The 22,650-nt window shown below is 43.9% G+C and overlaps 3 protein-coding genes and 1 non-coding gene across 10 annotated transcripts in view; 2 read left to right on the top strand and 2 right to left on the bottom strand.

Moving 5' to 3' along the window:
* HEATR4 (HEAT repeat containing 4) overlaps positions 1 to 2,838 on the bottom strand; it is a 91,098-nt gene extending 88,260 nt beyond the window's left edge. Inside the window, exon 1 of the mRNA XM_041759580.1 lies at positions 2,639 to 2,838. The gene's annotated coding sequence lies outside the window, so the exon portion shown is untranslated. The remainder of the gene's footprint in view (positions 1 to 2,638) is intronic.
* LOC121493578 (peroxisomal succinyl-coenzyme A thioesterase-like) overlaps positions 1 to 9,256 on the top strand; it is a 43,422-nt gene extending 34,166 nt beyond the window's left edge. The window contains exons 1-3 of one of the 3 annotated variants that reach the window (XM_041759568.1): positions 3,308 to 3,761; positions 4,708 to 4,910; positions 6,956 to 9,256. In XM_041759568.1, the coding sequence (XP_041615502.1) occupies positions 3,308 to 3,761; positions 4,708 to 4,910; positions 6,956 to 7,561 (1,263 nt within the window). In that variant the 3' untranslated portion in view covers positions 7,562 to 9,256. Of the gene's footprint in view, positions 1 to 3,124; positions 3,762 to 4,707; positions 4,911 to 6,955 lie in introns of those variants that run through there. The other 2 variants (XM_041759567.1, XM_041759569.1) reach the window with 2 other exon arrangements.
* The window catches only part of DNAL1 (dynein axonemal light chain 1), a 77,564-nt gene continuing 58,588 nt past the window's right edge, over positions 3,675 to 22,650 (top strand). For 2 of the 5 annotated variants that reach the window (XM_041759576.1, XM_041759575.1), the window contains exon 1: positions 20,842 to 20,974. Coding sequence is in view for 2 of the 5 variants with exons in the window: in XM_041759573.1 (XP_041615507.1) it covers positions 20,518 to 20,974 (457 nt within the window). In the remaining 3 variants the exon portion in view is untranslated. Of the gene's footprint in view, positions 3,762 to 20,478; positions 20,975 to 22,650 lie in introns of those variants that run through there. The other 3 variants (XM_041759574.1, XM_041759573.1, XM_041759572.1) reach the window with 3 other exon arrangements.
* On the bottom strand, positions 6,833 to 6,903 carry LOC121494096. The gene has a single exon (XR_005988733.1). It is a non-coding gene; the product is annotated as a small nucleolar RNA SNORD56 (small nucleolar RNA).

The raw sequence follows: 22,650 nt of genomic DNA, 5'->3' as shown, positions 1-22,650 counted from the left end.
AAAAGAACACATGAAGATACAAGAAGATTGTCAACCATAAGGCAAGAGAGAGGTCTGGAACAGATTCTTCCTTCATGGTCCCCAGAAGAAAACAACCCTATTGACACCTTGTGATCTTGTTTTCTATCTTCTAGAAGAACAGGAAGTTAATTTATGTTGTTCACACCACCACTCTCTGTGATTTGTTATGGTCACCTTGGCAGACTCTGCAAATTGATGTACAGATTAAATGCAATCTGCAACAAAATTCCAGCTGGCTTCTTGATATAAATTGACAAGCTGATCCTAAAATCCCCATGGAAATTCAAAGAACACAGAATCTTGAAAGAGTAAAGTTGGATGATTCCTAATTCCCAATTTCAAAACTTACTACAAAGCAACAATAATCAAGACAATGTGATACACACATAGAACCAACATAAAGATCAACAAAATAAAACTGAGAGTCCAGAAATAAACTCTCACATTTATGGTCGGTTGAATTTTGACAAGGGTGCCAAGAAAATAAGAATGATCTTTTCAGGGCTGCCTGGGTGGCTCAGCGGTTGAGTGTCTGCCTTCAGCTCAGGTTGTGATCCCTGGTTCCAGGATCGAGTCCCACATCAGGCTCTTTGCAGGGAGCCTGCTTCTCCCTCTGCCTATGTCTCTGCCTCTCCTCTCTGCAACCCTCATAAATAAATAAATAAATCTTAAAAAGATATATTTTCAATAAATGGTGTTGAGACAATTGGATATCCACATGCAAAATAGTGAATTTGGATTCCTACCTCAAACCATACATAAATTAACTCAAAATAAATCAAAGACCTACATGTCCCTCTACCTATGTCTCTGCCTCTGTGTGTGTGTGTGTGTGTGTGTGTGTCTCTCATGGATAAATAAATAAAATCTTAAAAAAAAAACCTTTCTTTTAAAAAAGAATAATAAAAGGAGAACCCACAGAATGGGGGCAGATATTTGTAAATCACATATTTGATAAAGAACATGTATACACAATAAACAAGTCTTTTGACTCAATAATAAAAAGACAGACCAATTTAAAAAAACAGGACAAGGATCTATAAATAGCCTTTCTCCAGAAACATACAATGGTTAATGAGTACATGTAAAGATACTCAACATCATTAGATGAAGGAAATGCAAATCAAAACTATAAAGAGACTATAGCCCACTAGGATGTCTATAATGAGAAAACAGATAATAACAAATGTTGGCAAATGTGGAGAAATTGGAACTCTCATACACTGCTGTGGGATTTCAAGTGGGACTTTGAAAAACAGGCTGGCAGCCAGCCCCTCAAAAAGGTTTAACATAGAATTACCACATGACCCATCAATTCTATTTCTGTATATACAGAAAAATGAAAACATAGGTCAGCAAATTGCAGAACAGTAGATACAGTATGTTCACACACCCATATGCTTATATACTGCAAGCATACAGAAAAAAAAATCAAGATGTATGCACCTATCTTTGGGGGAAAAGGGGAACTGGAAGGAGAAGAGATTCTATCATTTCACATTTTAAACTTTTCAGTATTGCTTACATCGGTTTCAAATAAATGTACTTTTTTCTTTAAAAAAGAGGAAATTTTTATTTTTGTAATACAGATTAGTTTAATATGCAAACCTGTGGCAATTACTTGGAGACCATGAGAAATGAAACACACATGCTCAGTCTCTGGTGATTAGGAAATCAAACATTAGGGACACCTGGGTGGCTCAGCGATTGAGCATCTGCCTTCAGCCCAGGGCGTGATCCTGGAGTCCCTGGATAGAGTCCCACATCGGGCTCCCTGCGTGGAGCCTGCTTCTCCCTCTGCTTCTCTCTCTCTCTCTCATGAATAAATAAATAAATAAAATCTTTTAAACAAATAAATCAAACATTACCTTTCTGCTTCACATATTCTATGACTTTCACATACACTACCATGTCTGATCCTCTATGAGAGACTTTTACCATGTTGCTTACAAGAACTATGAGACCCAGAGAAATAAAACACTTGCTTAACGCTGCAGAACTAGTTAATAAAGCCAGAGCTAGAACTCGGATTATACTTCACCAGAATGCTGCTGCACAACTTTGAGTTCTACATTTGGAGTTAGTTAAGGCTCTGTCACTAGATAACTTCAGCGGCTTAAGTATTCTCCAAGCCTCAAGTACCTCCTCTGCAATATTTGAAAAATCCTCCCAGTGTTTTGTGAACAGGTTAAATTTTGTAGATAAAGCATTTGGGCATTGATAAGGAGTAGTTATTGTTGTATGTATAAATAAAGTACTGTGCATCTCTGAACTGTATACCTGTACTGCTTCTGTGGTCACACTCAAAAGGTTGACTTTTGCTGTCTACTAAGGCTGAACATATTCATTCCCTATAATACCGCAATTCCACTCCCAGGTATATACCCCACTGAAATGCACATCTATGTTGGACAAAAGATAGGTTCTTGAATGTTCACTGCACTATAGTCTCAATCTGAGAACGATCAAATGCCCACTGGTAGTAAAGCTGACAAACACTTGTCCTGGCACAAAATGGAATACCACTTAGCAATGATAATAAACGATCTACAACTACACCCAACAGTACCCATAATCTCACAATGTTGAGTGAAAGAAGAAAGGGAAGAGGACGCACCGAAGGATTCATTCCCATTAAACCGCTCATTTTGTCGGAAGAGTAGTACCTTCGGGGACAGGGGTTGGTGCCAGGAGCAGGAATGAGGGTGGCGACTGGAGTGCAGGTAATGAGGTTTCTGGATTCGCGTGCTTGGTTACGTGGGTATATTCCAGGTTGTGAAAAGTCACTGGACTTGTACGCTGAGGGTTGGCGTGTTTTTTGTACATATAATAAACTAAAAATTAAAAACAACAAAAAAACAAGAGTTGCCCTTTCCAGGGAGGCGCTGGAATTCTTGGAATTTTGCCTAAACTCATTCAGCTCTGGTTTTACCACGAGTAGGTGACCCAATTTTGACTCCAACAAAGCTGAGAACGGCTGGAGGGAGAGTGCATTGTGGAGGCGGGCTGAGCACCACGCCCAGATTTCAGGAGGCCCCGCGCACCCGGCCTGGCCTGGGACAACCACCTGCGGCGTTAGCCTCCGGCGCGTTCCCCGAACGAGGCCCACCCGCCTGCGGCGCCCAGACGCCTCCGGACGCGGCCCCGCCTCCCGCCGCTCCTGCGCCAGGGGACGCCTGACCCCCGCGGGCCCGCGAGGCGCACTCCGCCGCCGGGACTGGACCGCGCTCGGGCGCGAACGGCAGCTTCCCAGCCCGAGGTCCAGACGGCGCGGCGCGCAGCCGGGATGGCGACGGTGAGCCTGGAGCCCGCGGGCCGCTGCGCCTGGGACGAGCCCGTGCGCATCTCCGTGCGCGGCCTGGGCCCGGGACAGCCCGTCACGCTGCGCGCGTCCCTGCGCGACGAGAGGGGCGCGCTCTTCCGGGCCCACGCGCGCTACCGGGCGGACGACCGCGGCCTCCTGGACCTGGCGCGCGCGCCCGCGCTGGGCGGCAGCTTCGTGGGGCTCGAGCCCATGGGGCTGCTCTGGGCCCTGGAGCCCGAGACGCCTTTTTGGCGGTTCGTGAAGCGGGACGTGCAGACGCCCTTCGCCGTGGAGCTGGAGGTGCTGGACGGCCACGAGCCCGACGCCGGGCGGCTGCTGGGCCGGGCGCTGCACGAGCGCCACTTCCTGCGGCCCGGGGTGCGGCGGGTGCCGGTGCGCGTGGGCCGGGTGCGCGGCTCGCTCTTCCTGCCCCCGGGTGAGTGAGGAGTTAGGGACGCGGCACCCGGTGCCCACGTGGCCGGCGGCTTCCGGTACTGCTGCCGGCGGGCGTAGCCCCTCCCTTAGGACAAAGAAGCTGACAATGACTCGGTCTTGGCCAGACAACCAAAAGGGAGTATTTTAACTTGTTGGGCTCCATTAACGCGTTTTGCTTACATTAAATTATCTCATTTAATCTCTATCATATCTCAGTGAGCTGAGTACAGTTATTCCGCAGATTAAAAAAAACAACAACAAAAACTCAAAAAAAACCAAAACAGGGTCTGGAGGGTAGGTATGTGATCCATTGTGTTATTAATAACTACTCTATAGATCTCATCGGCCCTATCGATCAAGGAAGCTATTGCTATGTCACCCTTCAATAGCGTCCTGACTATACTGGGCCCCTTGTGCACTTCATGTCCCTGTGTACCACAGATCACACTTTAGACTCTACTGACTTTCTCCTGAAGCCATCTTTGGGTTTCTATTTTTCTTTCTTCTCTCTAAATAGACATCTGAAATACCAGTAGACACACACAAAGCCAAGGGTCTGTGCCACACAACATAAAGCTTTATTTCAAGATTCTTAATTTTATGTCCCAATTCCCTAACAGAGCACTATGAATGAGCACTGTGTAAAACATGAAATTCCTCCTTCCCTGATGTCGTCATAGTGAAAGACTTTGTTACTCTCCCTGATAGCTAAAGATTCTTAGAACCTTATAGATCATTTATAGAATCATATAGAGTGTAGACTCATCAATGAGAAGGTACCGTGTAGATTTTCTTTTCAAGGTACTGATGTTCCCTTTGCATAGTAACTCAGGGAGCTGTTGTTTTCCCTTTGATTCATAGGAACCCACTAAATAATTTAGAAAGATCTCTAAAAGAAAAGCAAATTCTTGTATAATGCCTTTCCTTCATATTATTCTCTTCTCTAGGACCTGGACCTTTCCCGGGAATCATTGATATCTTTGGAATTGGAGGGGGCCTGGTGGAGTATCGGGCCAGCCTTTTGGCTGGTCATGGCTTTGCCACCTTGGCTCTAGCTTATTATAACTTTGAAGATCTCCCCAAGGAAATTGACAACGTAGACCTGGACTACTTTGAAGAAGCCCTATGCTACATGCTTCAACACTCTGAGGTTCTCTTGATATCCTTTATTGTATCATTCTCTCTAGAAATACATCAATAGAGGGTGTCACTTTGCACTCACCTGTGCCGGGTGCCCTGAAGCTGCTCTACTCTTCTTTCACAGAGATTTCTTTTGGAGACTTCCTTGGCTTTAGGTGCCTATTTACACTTTCTCTGTCAGATGGCTTAGTTTGTTCTCTATGGTTAAGAGTCTGTTTCTTGATTTCTCTTTTTTTTTTCTTTGCTCATTTGTTTTATTTCTTCAATTCCACGTATGAGTGAAATCATGGTATTTGTTTTTCTCTAACTTATTTCACTTAGCCTTCTACTCTCTAGATCTATCCATCTTGCTAATGGCAAGATTTCATTCTTTATTATGGCTACATAATATTCCATTGCGTATACATACCACATCTCTGTCCTTCATCTGTTGATGCACACTTGGGGTGCTTCCATAATGTGGCTATTGTAAACAATGCTGCAATAAACATTGGGGTGCATGTATTCCTTTGAATTCCTGCTTTTGTATTTTTGGTGTTAAATACCTAGTAGTGTGATTACTGGATTGTAAAGTAATTGTATTTTTAACTTTTTGAGGAACCTCTATACTGTTTTCCACAGTGGCTACAACAGTTTGCATTCCAACCAACAGAACATGAGTGTTCCTTTTTCTCCACATCCTTGCCAAGAGTTGTTTCTTGTGTTGTTGGTTTTAGCCATTCTGACAGGTGTGAGGTAATATTGTAGTTTTGATTTGCATTCCCTGATGATGAGTGATGTTGAGCATCTTTTCTTTTAAGATATTTTTGAGAGAGCAGAGACCAGGGCGAGTATGAGCAGGGGGAGGAGCAGAGGGAGAGGGACAAGCAAGCAGATTCCCTTCTGAGCGGGGAGTGTGATGTGGAGTTTGATCCCAGCATCCTGAGATCACAACCTGAGCTGAAATCAAGATGCCTTACCCCTTGACCTACCCAAGTCCCTGGGTGCTGAGTTTTATAAATTTTGGATACTAACCCTTTATCAGATATGTCATTTGCAAATATCTTCTCCCATTCCTTAGGTTGTCTTTTAGTTTTGTTGTTTACTTCTCTCTGCAGACTCTTTTTACTTTGATTTTTTAATCTTCAACTTTCTGATTTTGATAAGAACTTGCCCACGCATTTCAGAAGCCAAGAACTATATAATTTAACTCTGAAGTCTTACTTTGTTTCCATAAAGTTAATCATCTGCCAGTGTATTTAGATGGGGTCTGATGAATCATTCACTTAGAACAGAACTTGGTTCCACACAGTTAGATACCTTGGCACATTGAGACTTTGATCATGGCCCCCTGCATGAGGACATGAATTTGACAGTCTCCACTACCCAGCATTCTCTAGTGAATGATACTCTGGAGCATATGTAATCAATACCCAGATTTGCCAACGAGTTTACAATTCATTTGCCCTGTGTTCACCCAGTTATTTTTTATGTGGGAAGAAACTCCTGTCAGCTGAGTTAGAAACTCTTGTGGCCAATTCACAAATTAAAGTTAGTGTCTCTAGTTACATTTTTTAAATAGGTAATACCTTTTTTCTTTTTTTAAAGTAATCTCTAGGGCAGCCCAGGGGTGGGTCAGCAGTTTAGCGCCGCCTTCAGCCCAGGGCGTGATCCTGGAGTCCTGGGATGGAGTCCCAGGTCGGGCTCCCTGCATGAAGCCTGCTTCTCCCTCTGCCTGTGTCTCTGCCGCTCTCTCTGAGTGTCTCTCATGAATAAATAAACAAAATCTTAAAAAATCTCTATGCCTAGTGTGGGGCTCAAATTCACAATCCTAAGATTAAGTGTCATATATTCCACCAACTGAGCCAACCAGGAATACGTTTTTTTTTTTTTCCTGTCAACCTCTAAAGGGACAGCTACTTCTCAGCCCCCATTTTTCCTCTACCCTCAGATTAACTCAGACCTAAAGTATCAACACTTTTTAGGTGAATTGATGTTGATGAAAAATACTGCCATCACTGTAGAATATTTTTCAATGAAATCCATTCTTGATTCTTCTCTCTTCTTTTCTTCCAGGTAAAGGGCCCAGGCATTGGGCTCCTGGGCATTTCTTTAGGGGCTGATATTTGTCTTTCCATGGCCTCATTTTTGAAGAACATCTCAGCCACAGTTTCCATCAATGGATCAGGGTTCACTGGAAACAAAGGCATACGCTACAAGCAGACTTTCATCCCACCATTGGGCCATGATTTGAGGAGGATCAAGGTAGCTTTTTCAGGAATCCTGGACATTGTGGATATACGGAATGATGTTGTAGGAGGGCATGAGAACCCCAGCATGATTCCAATGGAGAAGGCCCAGGGGCCCATCCTCTTCATTGTTGGTCAGGATGACCATAACTGGAGAAGTGAGTTATATGCCCAAATAGCCTCTGAGCGGTTACAGGCCCATGGAAAGGAAAAGCCTCAGATCATCTCTTATCCTGGGACTGGGCATTATATAGAGCCTCCTTACTTTCCTTTATGCCCAGCTTCCATTCATAAATTACTGAACAAACCTGTAATCTGGGGTGGGGAGCCAAGGGCTCATTCTAAGGCCCAGGAAGATGCTTGGAAACAAATTCTGACCTTTTTCTGCAAACATCTTGGAGGTACCCAGAATATAGCTCCCCCCAAATTGTAATATAGTGGTCTATTGTTGACATGGCAATTCAAGGTCTGGGACACCTGGGTGGTGCAGTGGTTGAGTGCCTGCCAACTCAGGTTGTGATCCCGGGGTCCTGGGTTTGAGTGCCGCATCGGGCTCCCTGCAAGGAGCCTGCTTCTCCCTCTGCCTGTGTCTCTGCCTCTCTCTCTGTGTGTCTCATGAGTAAATAAATAAAATCTTTAAAAAAGAGAGAGAGAGAAATTCAAGATTATATTCTGGTGTTTTAATAATCGTATGTGAATCAGTTGCCCCCCTGGTAACATTAAATTCATGTCATGAGTGTTAATGATACATTTTAGACAACATTTTTAAGGGACGCTGGGGTGGCTCACTGGTTAAGCATCTGCCTTCAGCTCAGGTCGTGATCCTGGAGTCCTGGGATCAAGTCCCACATCAGGCTCCCTGCATGGAGCCTGCTTCTCCGTCTGCCTATGCCTCTGCCTCTCCCTCTCTCTCTCTGTGTCTTTCATGAATAAATAAATAAAATCTTTTAAAAAATAGATAACATTTTTAATATATTATTTTTCCATTAATTTTACTAATGTAACATACCAATTTTAGAAGATTTAGGGCAGCCTGGGTGGCTCAGCGGTTTAGCTCCGCCTTCAGCCCAGGGTGTGATCCTGGAGACCGGGCATCTAGTCCCACGTCAGGCTCCCTGTATGGAGCCTGCTTCTCCCTCTGCCTGTGTCTCTGTGCCTCTCTCTCTCTCTCTCTCACTCTCTCTGTGTGTCTCTCATGAATGGATAAATAAAATATTTTTTTTTAAGAAGAAGATTCATTTAGAGGTATACTACACAAAAAGTAAAAAGCATCTCCTCTGTTAAAATTAGTGTTTTCTTCCAGATTTTTTTTTTTACTTGATACTTGAGCCATAGACGAAATTTAAAGTTGTAGAAATTCTAGGTTACTTTTTTTTTTTTTTATCACTATGGGAGAATTGCCATCCAGTGTTTGCTACTGGTTCCAATACTGGTAGCAGAGTAGAATTTTCATTGGTCATAACTGTACAGATAGATGTTGATATAAGGAAACCAGACTGACCTTTTCCTCATGGAGATCAGAGAAGAATCCTTTGGGAGGAGTTGGGGTAAAGAAATAGTTTTTATATAAATTTTTTACTTATTTAGAGTAAAAGAGAGCATGTACAAGTGGAGGCAGGGGCAAAGGGGAAGGGAGAGAGAGATGCTCAAGCAGATTGCACCCTGATTATCGAGCCCAATGCAGGGCTTGATCCCATGACCCTGAGATCATGATCTGAGCTGAAATCAAGAGTCAGGCCGCTTAAACAACCGAGCCCACCCAGGCACCATTTAAATAGCTAAAAGAACATAAAAAGTATAGAATAAGGAGGCTAGAAAAATAATTTAAACTCAGATCAGTAACTATCTTAAATGTATAAGGACTGTACATCCAGTAAAAGACAAAATATCAGGTTGATTTTCCTAGTATGTTTAATTTTGTGTTCTAAAAAATGGGTTTAGATCATACAGAGTATTGATTTCCTGTCAGAGAATAATAGATGGACACCTTAATCTCAAATGACAGTAGGTGCATGTACAGGGTATAAAGTAAATGTATAAGATAAACATGTTAAACCTTGTTCTAAGAAATTGTCATCAATGAATCATGAAATAAAATCTCACTGAAAATTAAAGTCAATTTAACCAATCTGTTTAAACTCTGTATCTCTTATGTTTATTCAAATGGATTTGTATTAGGTATTAATTACTTTTACTTTGTAAAAAAGCATTTACTTTGTCAAGGTGAAATAAACCTGCTGAGTACCTTGTGGAAAAGAACTCCAAAAGTAGACAGAAAGCTTTTATTTTCTTTTCTGTTATTGCCTCTAGCCATAAGATTAGAGCTTGATGAGAGAGGTGATATTATTGTTTTGTTTTTTTTATTCTATAAATTTATTTTTCCTGCTTACAATTTTTTTTAACTGAAAAAATCACACACATATCCTTAGTGTTCAGTTTAGTTAAACAATTCTATATACCCTTGGAAACCCACAGGAAACAAGATAGGATTTTTTTTTTTTATCACCAAAGAAAATTCATTTTGCTCGTTTTCTCTCTTCCTTGCATCTTTGTGATACAATGATTTCTGATCTTTGATCATCATAAATTAGCTTCATTTGTTCTTGGAGGTTATAGAAATGGAATGATAGAGTTGATAATGTATATGTGGCTTATTCTGATCAATATAGTGATTTGGAGATATACCCATGGTGTGGTTTCATTATCTCTTGAAGTATGTTGTCTTCTCCATCTTCAGTTTCCTTTCCTTCTGGGATTTCATTACACACGTTAGATCATTTGATCTTTGACACATCTATTCTTTGTTGTTGTTTTCCTTTTTTTTTTTTTTTTTTGAGAGACAGAGAGAGGTTGATATTTTAAATAGACCAGTGAGGGAAGACATATTTGAATATGTAATCTTTGAGCAGAGATCTGATTGAGGATAGGAGAGTGAGTCAAACTTCAGGCTGAGGGAATTTAAATAGGCAATGCTTCTGAATAGTCATCTCCTCCAAAGAATATATACAAATTGCCAACAAGCACATGAAAAGATGCTCAGTATCATTAGGCATCAGGAAAACACAAATTAAAGCCACAGTGAGATACCGCTTCTCATCCACTAAATTGCTATAGTGAAAAAGACAGGGACAACTGGCTGGCTCAGTTGGTAGAACATGTGACTCTTGGTCTTGGGGTTATGAGTTCAAGCCCCATGTTGGGCATGGAGTCTACTTTAAATAAAAGAAAAAGACATAAAAACAAGTGTTGATGAAGAGGTGGAGAAACTGGAACCCTCCCTCATAGACTGCTGGTGGGATTGTGAAATGGTATAGCCACTTGGGAAGTCTGGCTTTTCCTAAAAGGTTAAATACAGAATTGCAATGACCAGCAATTCCAGATAAATTATAGCAAAGAAAAATGACAGCAGACATATGCATAAAAACTTGTACATAACTATTCACAGCGGCAATATTCAAAATGGCCAAGAAGAGGATATAACCCAAATGTGAATTGGTCAATGAATGGATAGTTGAAATTTAGTATGGTAGTGGAGTATTGTTTTGCAATAAAGGAAGTACTGATAAATGTGCAAAATGGATGAAGTTTGAAAATACGTGACGTGATGAGAAAATGCTCCGCATCACTTGCCATCAGGGAAAGACAAATCAAAACCACAATGAGGGGTACCCTGGGTGGCTCAGCGGTTTAGCGCCGCCTTCAGCCCAGGACGTGATCCTGGAGACCAGGCATCGAGTCCCACGTCAGGTTCCCTGCATGGAGCCTGCTTCTCCCTCTGCCTGTGTCTCTGCCTCTCTCTCTCTCTCTCTCTTTCTCTCTCTCTCTCGTCTCATGAATACATAAAATCTTTAAAAATAAAAAACAAAACAAAACCACAATTGAGATACCACCTCGCACCAGTTAGAATGATGAAAATGAACAAGACAGGAAACAATTGTTGGAGAGGATGTGGAGAAAGGGGAACCCTCTTGCACTGTTGGTGGGAATGTGAACTGGTACAGCCACTCTGGAAAACTGTGTGGAAGTTCCTCAAAGAGTTAAAAATAGAACTGCCCTGCGACCCAGCAATTGCACTGCTGGGGATTTACCCCAAAGATACAGATGCAATGAAACATCAGGACACCTGCACCCCAATGTTTACAGCAGCAGTGTCCACAGTAGCCAAATTGTGGAAGGAGCCTCGGTGTCCATTGAAAGATGAATGGATAAAGATGTGATCTATATATACGATGGAATATTACTCAGCCATTAGAAATGACCCACCATTTGCTTCAACATGGATGGAATTGGAGGGTATTATGCTGAGTGAAGTAAATCAATCGGAGAAGGACAAACATTATAAGGTCTCATTCATTTGGGGAATATAAAAAATATTGAAAGGGAATAAAGGGAAAAGGAGAGAAAATGAGTGGGAAACATCAGAGAGGGTGACAAACCATGAGAGACTCCTAACTGGGAAATGAACAAGGGGTCTTGGAAGGGACGTGGGTAGGGGGATGGGGTGACTGGGTGATGGGCACTGAGGGGGGCACTTGACGGGATGAGCACTGGGTGTTATGCTATATGTTGGCAAATCGAACTCCAATAAAAAAAATATACAAAAAAAAGTGAAGTGAATGAAGCCAGTCACAAAATACCACATATTGTATAAATCCACTTATAAAAAATATCCGGAATAGGGATCCCTGGGTGGCGCAGTGGTTTGGCGCTTGCCTTTGGCCCAGGGTGCGATCCTGGAGACCCGGGATCGAATCCCACATCAGGCTCCCGCTGCATGGAGCCTGTTTCTCTCTCTGCCTGTGTCTCTGCCTCTCTCTCTGTCTCTCTGTGACTATCATAAATAAATTTTAAAAAATTTAAAAAAAATTAAAAAAATATCCAGAATAAACAAATAAATAGAGACAGAAAGTAGATAAGTGGTTGCCTAGGGCTGGGAGTGGAGAGATACTTGGGGGGAAATGGAGAGTGACTGCTAATGAGTACAGGGTTTCTTTTTTGGGGTGATGAAATTGTTCATAAATTAGCAGCATTAAATTCACCTTATGAAAATACTAAAACCACTGGATTGTACACTTTATTTTTTTTAAAGAATAATCCTTTTTTAAAAAAGATTTTATTTATTTATTCATGAGAGACAGAGAGAGAGAGAGAGAGGCAGAGACACAGGCAGAGGGAGAAGCAGGCTCCATGCAGGAGCCCAATGTGGGACTCGATCCCCCCGTCTCCAGGATCAGGCCCTGGGCTGAAGGCAGCGCTAAACCGCTGAGCCACCAGGGCTGCCCCTGAATTGTACACTTTAAATAAGCAAATTGTATAATATGTAAAATATACTACATAAAGATGTTTTTCTTTAAGTCAAATACACTTGCAAGATTTACATTCTGCTAAATAAAAACTATGATCAAGTAAAAAAAATGTTTTATGTAAGATTCAAAAATTGGTAAAAGTGGATCCCTGGGTGGCGCAGCGGTTTGGCGCCTGCCTTTGGCCCAGGGCGCGATCCTGGAGACCCGGGATCGAATCCCACATCAGGCTCCCGGTGCATGGAGCCTGCTTCTCCCTCCGCCTGTGTCTCTGCCTCTCTCTCTCTCTGTGGCTATCATAAATAAATAAAAAAAAAATTAAAAAAAATTTGGTAAAAGTAAAAAAAATACTGATTAAAGATACAACCATGGGGCGCCTGGGTGGCTCAGTTGGTTAGCGTCCAACTCCTGATTTTGGCTCAGGTGATGATCTCAGGATCCTGAGATGATGCCGTGAGTCACGCTCTGTGCTCAGTGGGGCTTCAGCCTGAGATTTTCTCTTTCTCACCCTCTGCCTCTCCCCCATATGTGCACACTCTCTCAAATAAATAAATCCTTTAAAAATTATCCACTAGCATTGCAATTCCTCAACATCTTCCATTTTAAAAATTTTACTTTTTAAAAAAGTAATCTGTACAGCCAACATGGGGCTTGAACTCACAATGCTGAGATCAAGAGTCATATGCTCTACGGACTGAACCAGCCAAGTGCCCCTACATCTTCCCATTTTATCTTAAGATTTTATTCTTAAGTAATCTCTACACCCAATGTGGGGCTCAAATTCACAACCCCAAAATTTGAGTTGCATGCTTTACTAAGTCAGCTAGGCACCCCTTTTCCCTTTTTAATCTCATCAATACATGAATGGGTGGTGCTCCTGTTACAGAATGATTATCTTGTGTTATGATGGTGTTCTCTACTAGCTTGTATATATATATATATATATATACACACACACACACACACATATATGTGCATATATTTGTACATATATATGATTCAATATCTTGCCCACTACAATTGTAATTTCAGATACCTTTAACTTTTAATTACATAAAGAGATGAGAAGGGATTACGGGGTACACCAGAAGGAGTGCCTCCTATGTTTTGCCATCCCTTCTAAGATCTTCACTGATCACAGAAATGCCGAACAACTTCTATTTTAGTATATGTGCTGCCAAAGCGAGCACCCATTAGCTTCTATATATCTACCTCACTTCATGATCAGAAAGAAATGAAGGGTGCCTGGGTGCCTAGTTGGTTAAGCGTCTGCCTTTGGCTCAGGTCATGATCCCAGGGTCCTGGGTTGGAGTTCTGCATTGTACTCCCTGTTCAGCAGGGAGTCTGCTTCTCCCTCTGCCCTCCCCCACTACTTGTGATCTCTCTCTCAAGTAAAAAAAATTTTAAAGATTTTTATTTATTCATGAGAGACACAGAGAGAGGCAGAGACATAGGCAGAGGGAGGAGAAGCAGGCTCCCCACAGGGAGCCTGATGCAGGGCTCGATCCCAGGACTCTGGGATCATGTCCTAAGCCAAAGGCAGATGCTCAACCACTGAGCCACCCAGGCATCCTTTAAATAATTATGTTTTTAAAAAGAGAGAAAAGAAACGAAGTCTTTGGTACACTCTAAGGTGAACTGTATATTATCTGCATGAAAGTATCAACTTTTTGGATTTTCTTCATAATCCCAGGATTCTGACTATAGCTTTTGTTTGGTCTGGCCAGAGCCTGGAACTATATAAGTTTTGGCACTGATTAAAGTAAATATTGCATAGTCACTGGGTATCATAAGCCAATATTGATGTTTCTACTAGTTCCTAATAATTCTTGCTAGTCTGTCCCAGTTCTTACATGTTGTTCTTGATGAATTGAGCCAGAGATACTCTTCTAAGACCCAGCAAATGCCATGCAGTTTATCCAAGGATGTTATCTCCTCCTAGATACATTCAAGATCCTATGGTAGAGATTCTAGATGTCCTAGTGAGAGACCACACTCAAGATGCAAAGGGCCACCACTGGAAACAATGCTATGTAGTATAAATCAATGTAGTCTATTGAGTAAGCCAGGATTAGGTTGTGCAACTGGAGGAAACATTAACAGAACATTAGGCAACAAAGATAATTCCAGTTGGCAGGACCTGAGTCTGACTGAGACGGACAATATTATAATAATATAAAACTGTCAGGGTGCCTGGGTGGCTCAGGTCATGATCCCAGGGTCCCAGGTTGGGTCCTTCATCAGGCTCCCTGCAGGGAGCCTGCTTCTCCTTCTGCCTGCTTCTCCCTCTGCCTGTGTCTCATGCCTCTCTCTCTGTCTCTTATGAATACATACATACATAAATAAATACATACATAAATACATAAATAAAATCTTAAAAGAAAGAATTTTCTTTTTTAAAGAACACTGTGATGAGATGAAAGTCTATTTGGAGAGAAGATGTAGAGCTTAAAGCTTAGGGCAAAAGCATGAGGGAATGAGAGCACTGTCTCTTGGCTCTTTTTCCTGGGCTTTCAAGACATCAGAACAGGCAGGGAGCATTCAGTTTCTCTCTCCCAGACAAGATCCTCTGACCTCTTTTCTCCTCAGTGTGTTGAAAGGTAAAGCTTTTAATCCTGGCTAGATCACCACAAACTTACGCAGTAATACAGGTAAAAGAAGAAGGCTTCCAAGGGCCAATAAATAGACACACTATTAAGAAGAGACCTAATGACTCCCCAAGAAATCCAGCTCTTGGTATAACATACAACTAGACTTCTGGGAAATCTCTGTTGGTTACTAGGATCATTGGATAGAGGCAGGGAGCATTCGGATTGAAGAGCAGAACTAGGGGAGTATGTGTGTGTGTGGGGGGGTCTCACAGTGAGCGTTCTTCTCTGAATATGATGTTCTAAGAGTTAGAAGCTCTGTTTCTGTGTCTATCAGATGATGGAGATTACCATGATCCTACTTATGGATTACTGGAGAACAACTGAGTCTTGGAGAAATACAACAGAAGGAACCAGGAATGATTAAAGAGGCCACTTGAATCAGGCTGAGGCAGGCTGCCCCAGTTGCCCAAATAATCAGCTTTTCACCGAAATGCAAAGAAACTGGCATTCCTATTTTCTCAAAGATTTACATCTTGCTCTTCTAAATAGTTAGTAGCAGAGCTATTGCAGGCATGGATGGTGTTGGTGGTGAATAGCCAGAGAACCGGCAAATAAAAAATGTAATTCTGTGTCGTGCCTGGCTGGCTCAGTAGGTAGAGCATAAAACTCTCGGGGTTGTAAACTCAAGCCCCATGTTGGGTATAGAGATTACTTAAAAGTAAAATCCTTTTTGAAAACGTGTTTTTTGTGAGCCAGTGTTTCATTCTGTTCATACATCTGTTTCTTTGTCAAACTATCTGGTCATTGCTTACTAGTGATTTAATACGATTACAAACGTAAGTGATGTAGCACCTGCAAGGTTAATCTATCGCATTCCCCAGTCCCAGCTGCCCCTAGGACAACACTCTTGGCAAGCACTCAAGGTGGTAACTTCTGTAATTCAAAGTTCTGGTAACAGCCAAGAGCAGGCTCACCAGGCTATTTTTGTATCCAGACAGCAAGTGGCTATTTGAAAAGTATGTTTTCCATTTAATCTAATCTCTCTGAATGTAGGGAATTATTCCTTAAAGACTAAAGGCGGGCAGCCGGGGGGGGGGGGGGGGGGGGGGGGGGGGGCTCAGCGGCTTAGTGACGCCTTCAGCCCAGGGCCTGATCCTGGAGACCTGACGTCAGGCTCCCTGCATGGAGCCTGCTTCTCCCTCTGCCTGTGTCTCTACCTCTCTCTCTCTCTCCCTCTCTCTCTGTGTCTCTCATGAATAAATAAATAAAATCTTAAAAAAAAAAAAAAAAAAGACTAAGGGCAAGGTCCCTCAGAGAGAGAGACATGTGACCCTAATGTCTTTCTCTCTAGACCTGTTGCAATATCTGATTCCTCCGGAAAAAAAAAAAATCATATGCTTGAGTCCAGATGCTTTGGGCAAGGAAAATATTTAAGTTTTTCAGGGGATTTTTATTTTTTATTATTATTATTATTTTAAATATTTTTTTCTTTATTTATTTATGATAGTCATGACACAGAGAAAGAGAGAGGCAGAGAGACAGGCAGAGGGAGAAGCAGGCTCCATGCACCGGGAGCCAGACGTGGGATTCGATGATCCCGGGTCTCCAGGATTGCGCCCTGGGCCAGAGGCAGGCGCCAAACCACTGCGCCACCCGGGGATCCCCTTTCAGGGGATTTTTAGATACAAATTCTTGGAAACCTCAATCAAATGGGAAAGACTAAATGTTCATGGATATGGAGGAGGAAGGGTCTGACTCAGGGGGACAGGTTTTACTTACTCTATGAGTAGGACACAGAAAATCAAAGGTATACTTTTTGGTGATTTCATCACTCCCTGATACTGTTCTTTTTTGTTTAAATCTTTTATTTTATTTTTAAAAATATTTTATTTATTCATGAGAGACACAGAGAAAGAGAGAGAGAGAGATGCACAGACACAGGCAGAGGGCGATAGCAGGTTCCATGAAGGAAATGTGACATGGGACTCAATCCTGGGTCTCCAGGATCACACCCTGGGCTGAAGGCAGCGCTAAACTGCTGAGCCACCCAGGCTGCCCCTAAACCTTTTATTTTGAAATAATTTTAGACCCACAAAAAAGTTGCAAAAATAGTACAGGGTTCCTGGTACCATTCCTCCTCCTACCTTAATGCTAACATCTTACATAACCATAGTACAAATATCAAAATCAGGAAGTTAATATAAATATAATACTACATAACCATGAGAGTATTATTGAAATTAGGTTATTGCTATCTTGGAGAAAGGACTTATTCAAATGCAATGTATACTGGCTGGTAAGAACGGAAATATGGAGCTCTCTTGTCTCACCAAAACTGTGAACAGGAAATAAGTAACAGGCCAGATCACAAGTGGAATCACAGCTGACGCTGGAGTAACTGGGAATCCGTCCCCACTTCCAACCTTTTCCCTTTCAATTCTCAGGTGGGTTATTGGAAAAGTAAAGAGATCTCAGATCCAGGATTACAGAAAACTAAATGAATCTGTAACTGTGGCTGACATTGTTTCTCTATAGGAAGATCTTTTGAAAACATCCCTGATTGGTATCCTTTTATTAATCTTATTACTAGGGCATTGTTTTTCATCCCAATGAAAAACATTTTTTCTTTTTTTTCTTTTCTTTCTTTTCTTTTCTTTTCTTTTTCTTTCTTTTTTTTTTTTTTTTTTTACACTTTAGGCATCAACAGCAGTTTGCTCTCACTTGGAAGCCAGTGATTTACCTTTGTAGTCTTGCCTCCAAGATATTTCAGCTCTCTAGTCTTTCATATTATCTGATAAAGTGATATTTAAACAGGTGTCCTAAGCCTAATACGAATAGGGAACTCATTATGTTGATGGTTACTGATCAGGTGACACTGAAGTAATTGTTTCTGAAGTTCAGCATTTCCATATTGAGTCTATACCTAAAAGTCAGTGGGCTATTGAGCTTGGAAAAATTCAGGGGCCTTTTCAGACAGAAAACTTTCTGGAAGTGTAATTATCTGGGAATAACCAAAGAGATTCTCTCCTACATCAGGCAAATGCTTTTGTCTATCCACAAAGTCCCTATCCCAAAAATAGGGGCACAGAAATTAATGTTTATGTTTAATATTGGAGATACTGTACCACATACCAGGTATTATGCTGTGTCTAATCACGAGACAAACATTAAAATGCGTATGAAGCCACCCCCTTCTCTTATAGCAGCTGATTCTTTTTCAGATTATGGCCAACTCACCCTGGCAGTTGGCCTGTAAACTACCTACTTCTTCCATGGAGTTCCTTTTTTTAAAAGACTTTATTTATCTATTCATGAGAGACAGAGCGAGAGAGAGAGGTAGAGGGAGAAGCAGGCTCCACGCAGGGAGCCTGACGTGGGACTCGATCCTGGGTTTCCAGGATCACGCCCCAGACCCAGGGCGGTGCTAAACCGCTGAGCCACTGGGGCTGCCCTTCCATGGAGTCCTTAAGTGCAGAAATCCCCCCACAGGAAAGCATTTTTTTTAAATTTTTGGTTTATTTATGATAGTCACACAGAGAGAGAGAGAGAGGCAGAGACACAGGCAGAGGGAGAAGCAGGCTCCATGCACCGGGAGCCTGATGTGGGATTGGATCCCGGGTCTCCAGGATCGCGGCCTGGGCCAAAGGCAGGCGCTAAACCGCTGTGCCACCCAGGGATCCCCCAGGAAAGCATTTTGCATAGCCCAGCTCAGGCCTCCTTCTTAGCTGCTTTTCCTTCATGTGCCTGGGAGCCATTTCTGTGGCACTTTCAGCAGCCTGGGTATCAAAAGGGAGAGGGAGAAGCCACCTTTCACTTTGCCTTTCTGAAATCTGAGTGCAGATTTCACTTTAAAATTTTATTTATTGGGATCCCTGGGTGGCTCAGCAGTTTAGCGCCTGCCTTTGCCCAGGGCTTGATCCTGGAGACCCGGGATCATACATATCCCACCTCAGGCTCCCTGAATGGAGCCTGCTTCTCCCTCTGCCTGTGTCTCTGCCTCTCTGTCTCTCATAAATAAAATCTTAAAAAATTTTATTTATCTATCTATTTATTTATTGAGGTGGGGGATTGGCAGAGGGAGTTTCTCAAGCAGGGTCCATAAGCAGCACAGAGCCTGATGAAGCGGTCAGTCTCACCACCCTGAGATCGTGACCTGAACTGAAATCAAGAGTTGGACACTTAACGTACTGAGCCACCCAGGTGTCCCTGAGGGCAGATGTCAATTGTGCTAGTGGCTGCAGCAGCTCAGGTAAACCGAGTGTTCCTAGATTGAGCACAGCCTGCAACACTTCAAACAAAGGGTGTTTAAAACATCCCCAGCAAGTACTTCCAGAGGTAGAATACTGAAAGCTCACTGTACTCTGAGATCTGGGGACCTGGTCTGGCTTATCGTGCTTCCACTCGCTGGGCACCGTGCGCATGTTCCATCCACCCTGTTGTGAAATCAAGTAGGCTGAGCAGAATGGTTGGGTTCAGCTAATGACAGGCACTGGCAAAAATGTGAAGAGCAAGAGGAGAGTGAAGTCAAGCTATTAGGAAATAGCTTCACTCTCTCCACTCCCACACTATCTCACCTCGGATTGCCTGCCTCCCATCACAAAGGCTATGTAGGTAGGGCTCCTGCCAGGCAGCCTTCTGCCTTTGAGCCTTCAAGGCCCAAGGTTCTGCAACCAACTTGTTTTTTAACCTTGCCAATGCCTTTGGAAATAGTCCCATTATGAAACTCCCCACAAATTACCCAATTGGACCGTGCCACTTGTTTGTTTCCTGCCAGAACTCTGACGCAGCTCAACACTCACGCGGCCAGTGACCAGATTCGTGAATTGAAAAGCAAAACTCTTACTGAGCACCTGCTATATAGTTTTATCAGTGCGGTGTCTGCCATATGTTAGCCCAGGTAATTATCACAATTTGCCTTTTACAGAGAAGGAGACTGGCTTCAGAGACTGAATTACGTATCTTGCTAAGGATCACCAGGCTATTAAGGAGCAGGATCAGACCGGAATCCAGGTCGATCTCACTCCATAAACATCTATCTGCTCTGAAAGCCACCCCTTGGTACCCTTAGCTCTAAGAAAAAGGCCAGGGAGAGGATGGAGAGGCAGGGGAAGGATTAGGGCTGTTTCTCCACTGATCGCCTGAATTACAATCACCTGGGATGCTTCACGAACCTGCAGGTTCTTGGACCTGACCGTATCAGTCCCATCGCAACAGTCTTGGTACCTCTAGTCCACATTCACTGCGCTGGATGGGAGAATTAATAAAGAACTCTTATTTTAGTTGACAGCGTTCTTCTGGCTGACCAGACCTCAGCGCGTTTGCACAAACACTAGATCTCACGCAGCGGTTGAGAGCGTCTCACGTGCACCCAATGGGAGAAGCGCAAGGTGCCAACCGTGATTGCCCCCTAGGGAGGTGAAGGGCCGCCCGCGGGACACGTGACTGGCGAGGCGGATAACACCCCCCTCCCGCCGCAGCGCTCGGCAGAAATCAAGATGGCGGCGACGGTGAGCCTGGAGCCCGCGGGCCGCTGCGCCTGGGACGAGCCCGTGCGCATCTCCGTGCGCGGCCTGGGCCCGGGACAGCCCGTCACGCTGCGCGCGTCCCTGCGCGACGAGAGGGGCGCGCTCTTCCGGGCCCACGCGCGCTACCGGGCGGACGACCGCGGCCTCCTGGACCTGGCGCGCGCGCCCGCGCTGGGCGGCAGCTTCGTGGGGCTCGAGCCCATGGGGCTGCTCTGGGCCCTGGAGCCCGAGACGCCCTTGGTGCGGCTGGTGAAGCGGGACGTGCAGACGCCCTTCGCCGTGGAGCTGGAGGTGCTGGACGGCCACGAGCCCGACGCCGGGCGGCTGCTGGGCCGGGCGCTGCACGAGCGCCACTTCCTGCGGCCCGGGGTGCGGCGGGTGCCGGTGCGCGTGGGCCGGGTGCGCGGCACGCTCTTCCTGCCCCCAGGTGAGCGCCCGGGGTCCCGGGCTGCCCTGTCTGCCTTTCTCTTTTCTCCTGCACTTCTCCCCACAGTAAGGAGGTAGCTCCTGACATTGCAGAGACATTCCGTGGGGGCCTCAGAATGGGCCCTGTTGGGGACGTGGCTCTGCCCTTCCAAAACTGAAGGTTAGTTAAAAGTGCATTCAACATACTCAAAAAGTGCATTGATTTTTAAAAAAAGATATTATTTATTTATTCATGAGAGACACACAGAGAGAGAGAGGCAGAGACACGGGCAGAGGGAGAAGCAGGCCCATGCAGGGAGCCCGATTGCGGGACTGGATCAGGCCCTGGGCTGAGGGCAGGCGCTAAATCGCTGAGCCATCCAGGGATCCCCAGTGCATTGATTTCAAGTGCCAGCCAAGCGGCTGTGTTTCAAATACCAGTATTAGGTAATGACTTTTTTTTTTTTTAAGATTTTATTTATTCATTAGAGACACACAGAGAGAGAGAGAGAGAGAGAGAAGAGAAAGGAGAGAGAGGCAGAGACACAGGCAGAGGGAGAAGCAGGCCCGGGACTCCAGGATCAGGCCCTGAGCCGAAGGCAGGCGCCAAACCGCTGAGCCACCCAGGGATCCCTCAAATACCAGTATTAGGTAATGACTTAAGGTGCTGTGCAAGAGTGGCCTTTGCCTGTTTTCACATCACATTTCCGAGGAAGCTAAAACCACAGATAGAGGCAGTGCCCTGTAATCCGAGAAGACAAACTGATGGTCCCTTTCTCCCATTTTAAACAGTCTGTTGGTGATTCCCAATCTGGGTTAATTTTCCTCCACCCCAGAGGACATTTGGCAATATCTGGAGACATTTTTGGTTGTCCCAATCCAGGAGGCTTGGGGTGCTATTGCCATCTAGTGGGTAGAGGCCAGAGATGTTGCTAAGCATTCACAATGCCCAGGGTAGCCTGCACAACAAAGAAGTACCTTATTTAAAATGCTTATAGGGCTGAGGAACCCTAGGCTTAGAAAGAACAAGGTGCTTACTAGGTGAAAGAAGCTTGGACACAAAACGCCTGACCCAACTCTTAAAACCAAATTCCAGACTGAAACCCCTCCCATAGAGAAATGCTGCAGTTTTTGCCACATGCCACAGAATCTGGAACAATTGTCATTCTCCAAAGCGAGAGGCCCTGCTTTATTCTTACAGCTCTTAGGCAATTCACACTCTTAATTAATGACTGCATATTCAGCTGTGAACTCCTGCAGCTAGAATTGGACTTTACGCATCTCAATGGGTCTGTATTCCTAAAGGCTTGCCCAGGGATAGACTAGGAGCTCAGTAGTCCTACTGATTTAAGAAGAATCAGCCCCCAGGGATACCTGGGTGGCTCAGTTGGTTAAGTGACCAACTCTCAGTTTTGGCTCAGGTCATGATCTCAGGGTCATGGGATGGAGTCCTACCTTGGGCTCTGCCCTCAGCAGGGTGCCTGCTTGAGATTCTCTCCCTCTGCCCCTTCCCCTATTTCTCACATATTCTCTCTCAGTCTCTCTCTAAAATAAATAAATAAAAGCTTAAAAACGGCCTTTTAAAAGAATCTCCCACCTTAAAACCCTTTCACTACCTATCATGGCTACTGATATTTGAGTCCAGTCAATGTTCTGTTAACTATTTCAGTGTCTACTATGTGGCCCATTTAAAAAGTC

Source organism: Vulpes lagopus, chromosome 6, assembly GCF_018345385.1.
Source record: "Vulpes lagopus strain Blue_001 chromosome 6, ASM1834538v1, whole genome shotgun sequence".
Taxonomy (NCBI): Eukaryota; Metazoa; Chordata; class Mammalia; order Carnivora; family Canidae; genus Vulpes; species Vulpes lagopus.
Note: the sequence above shows the minus strand (reverse complement) of the source record. Positions and strands in the feature narration are given on the sequence as shown.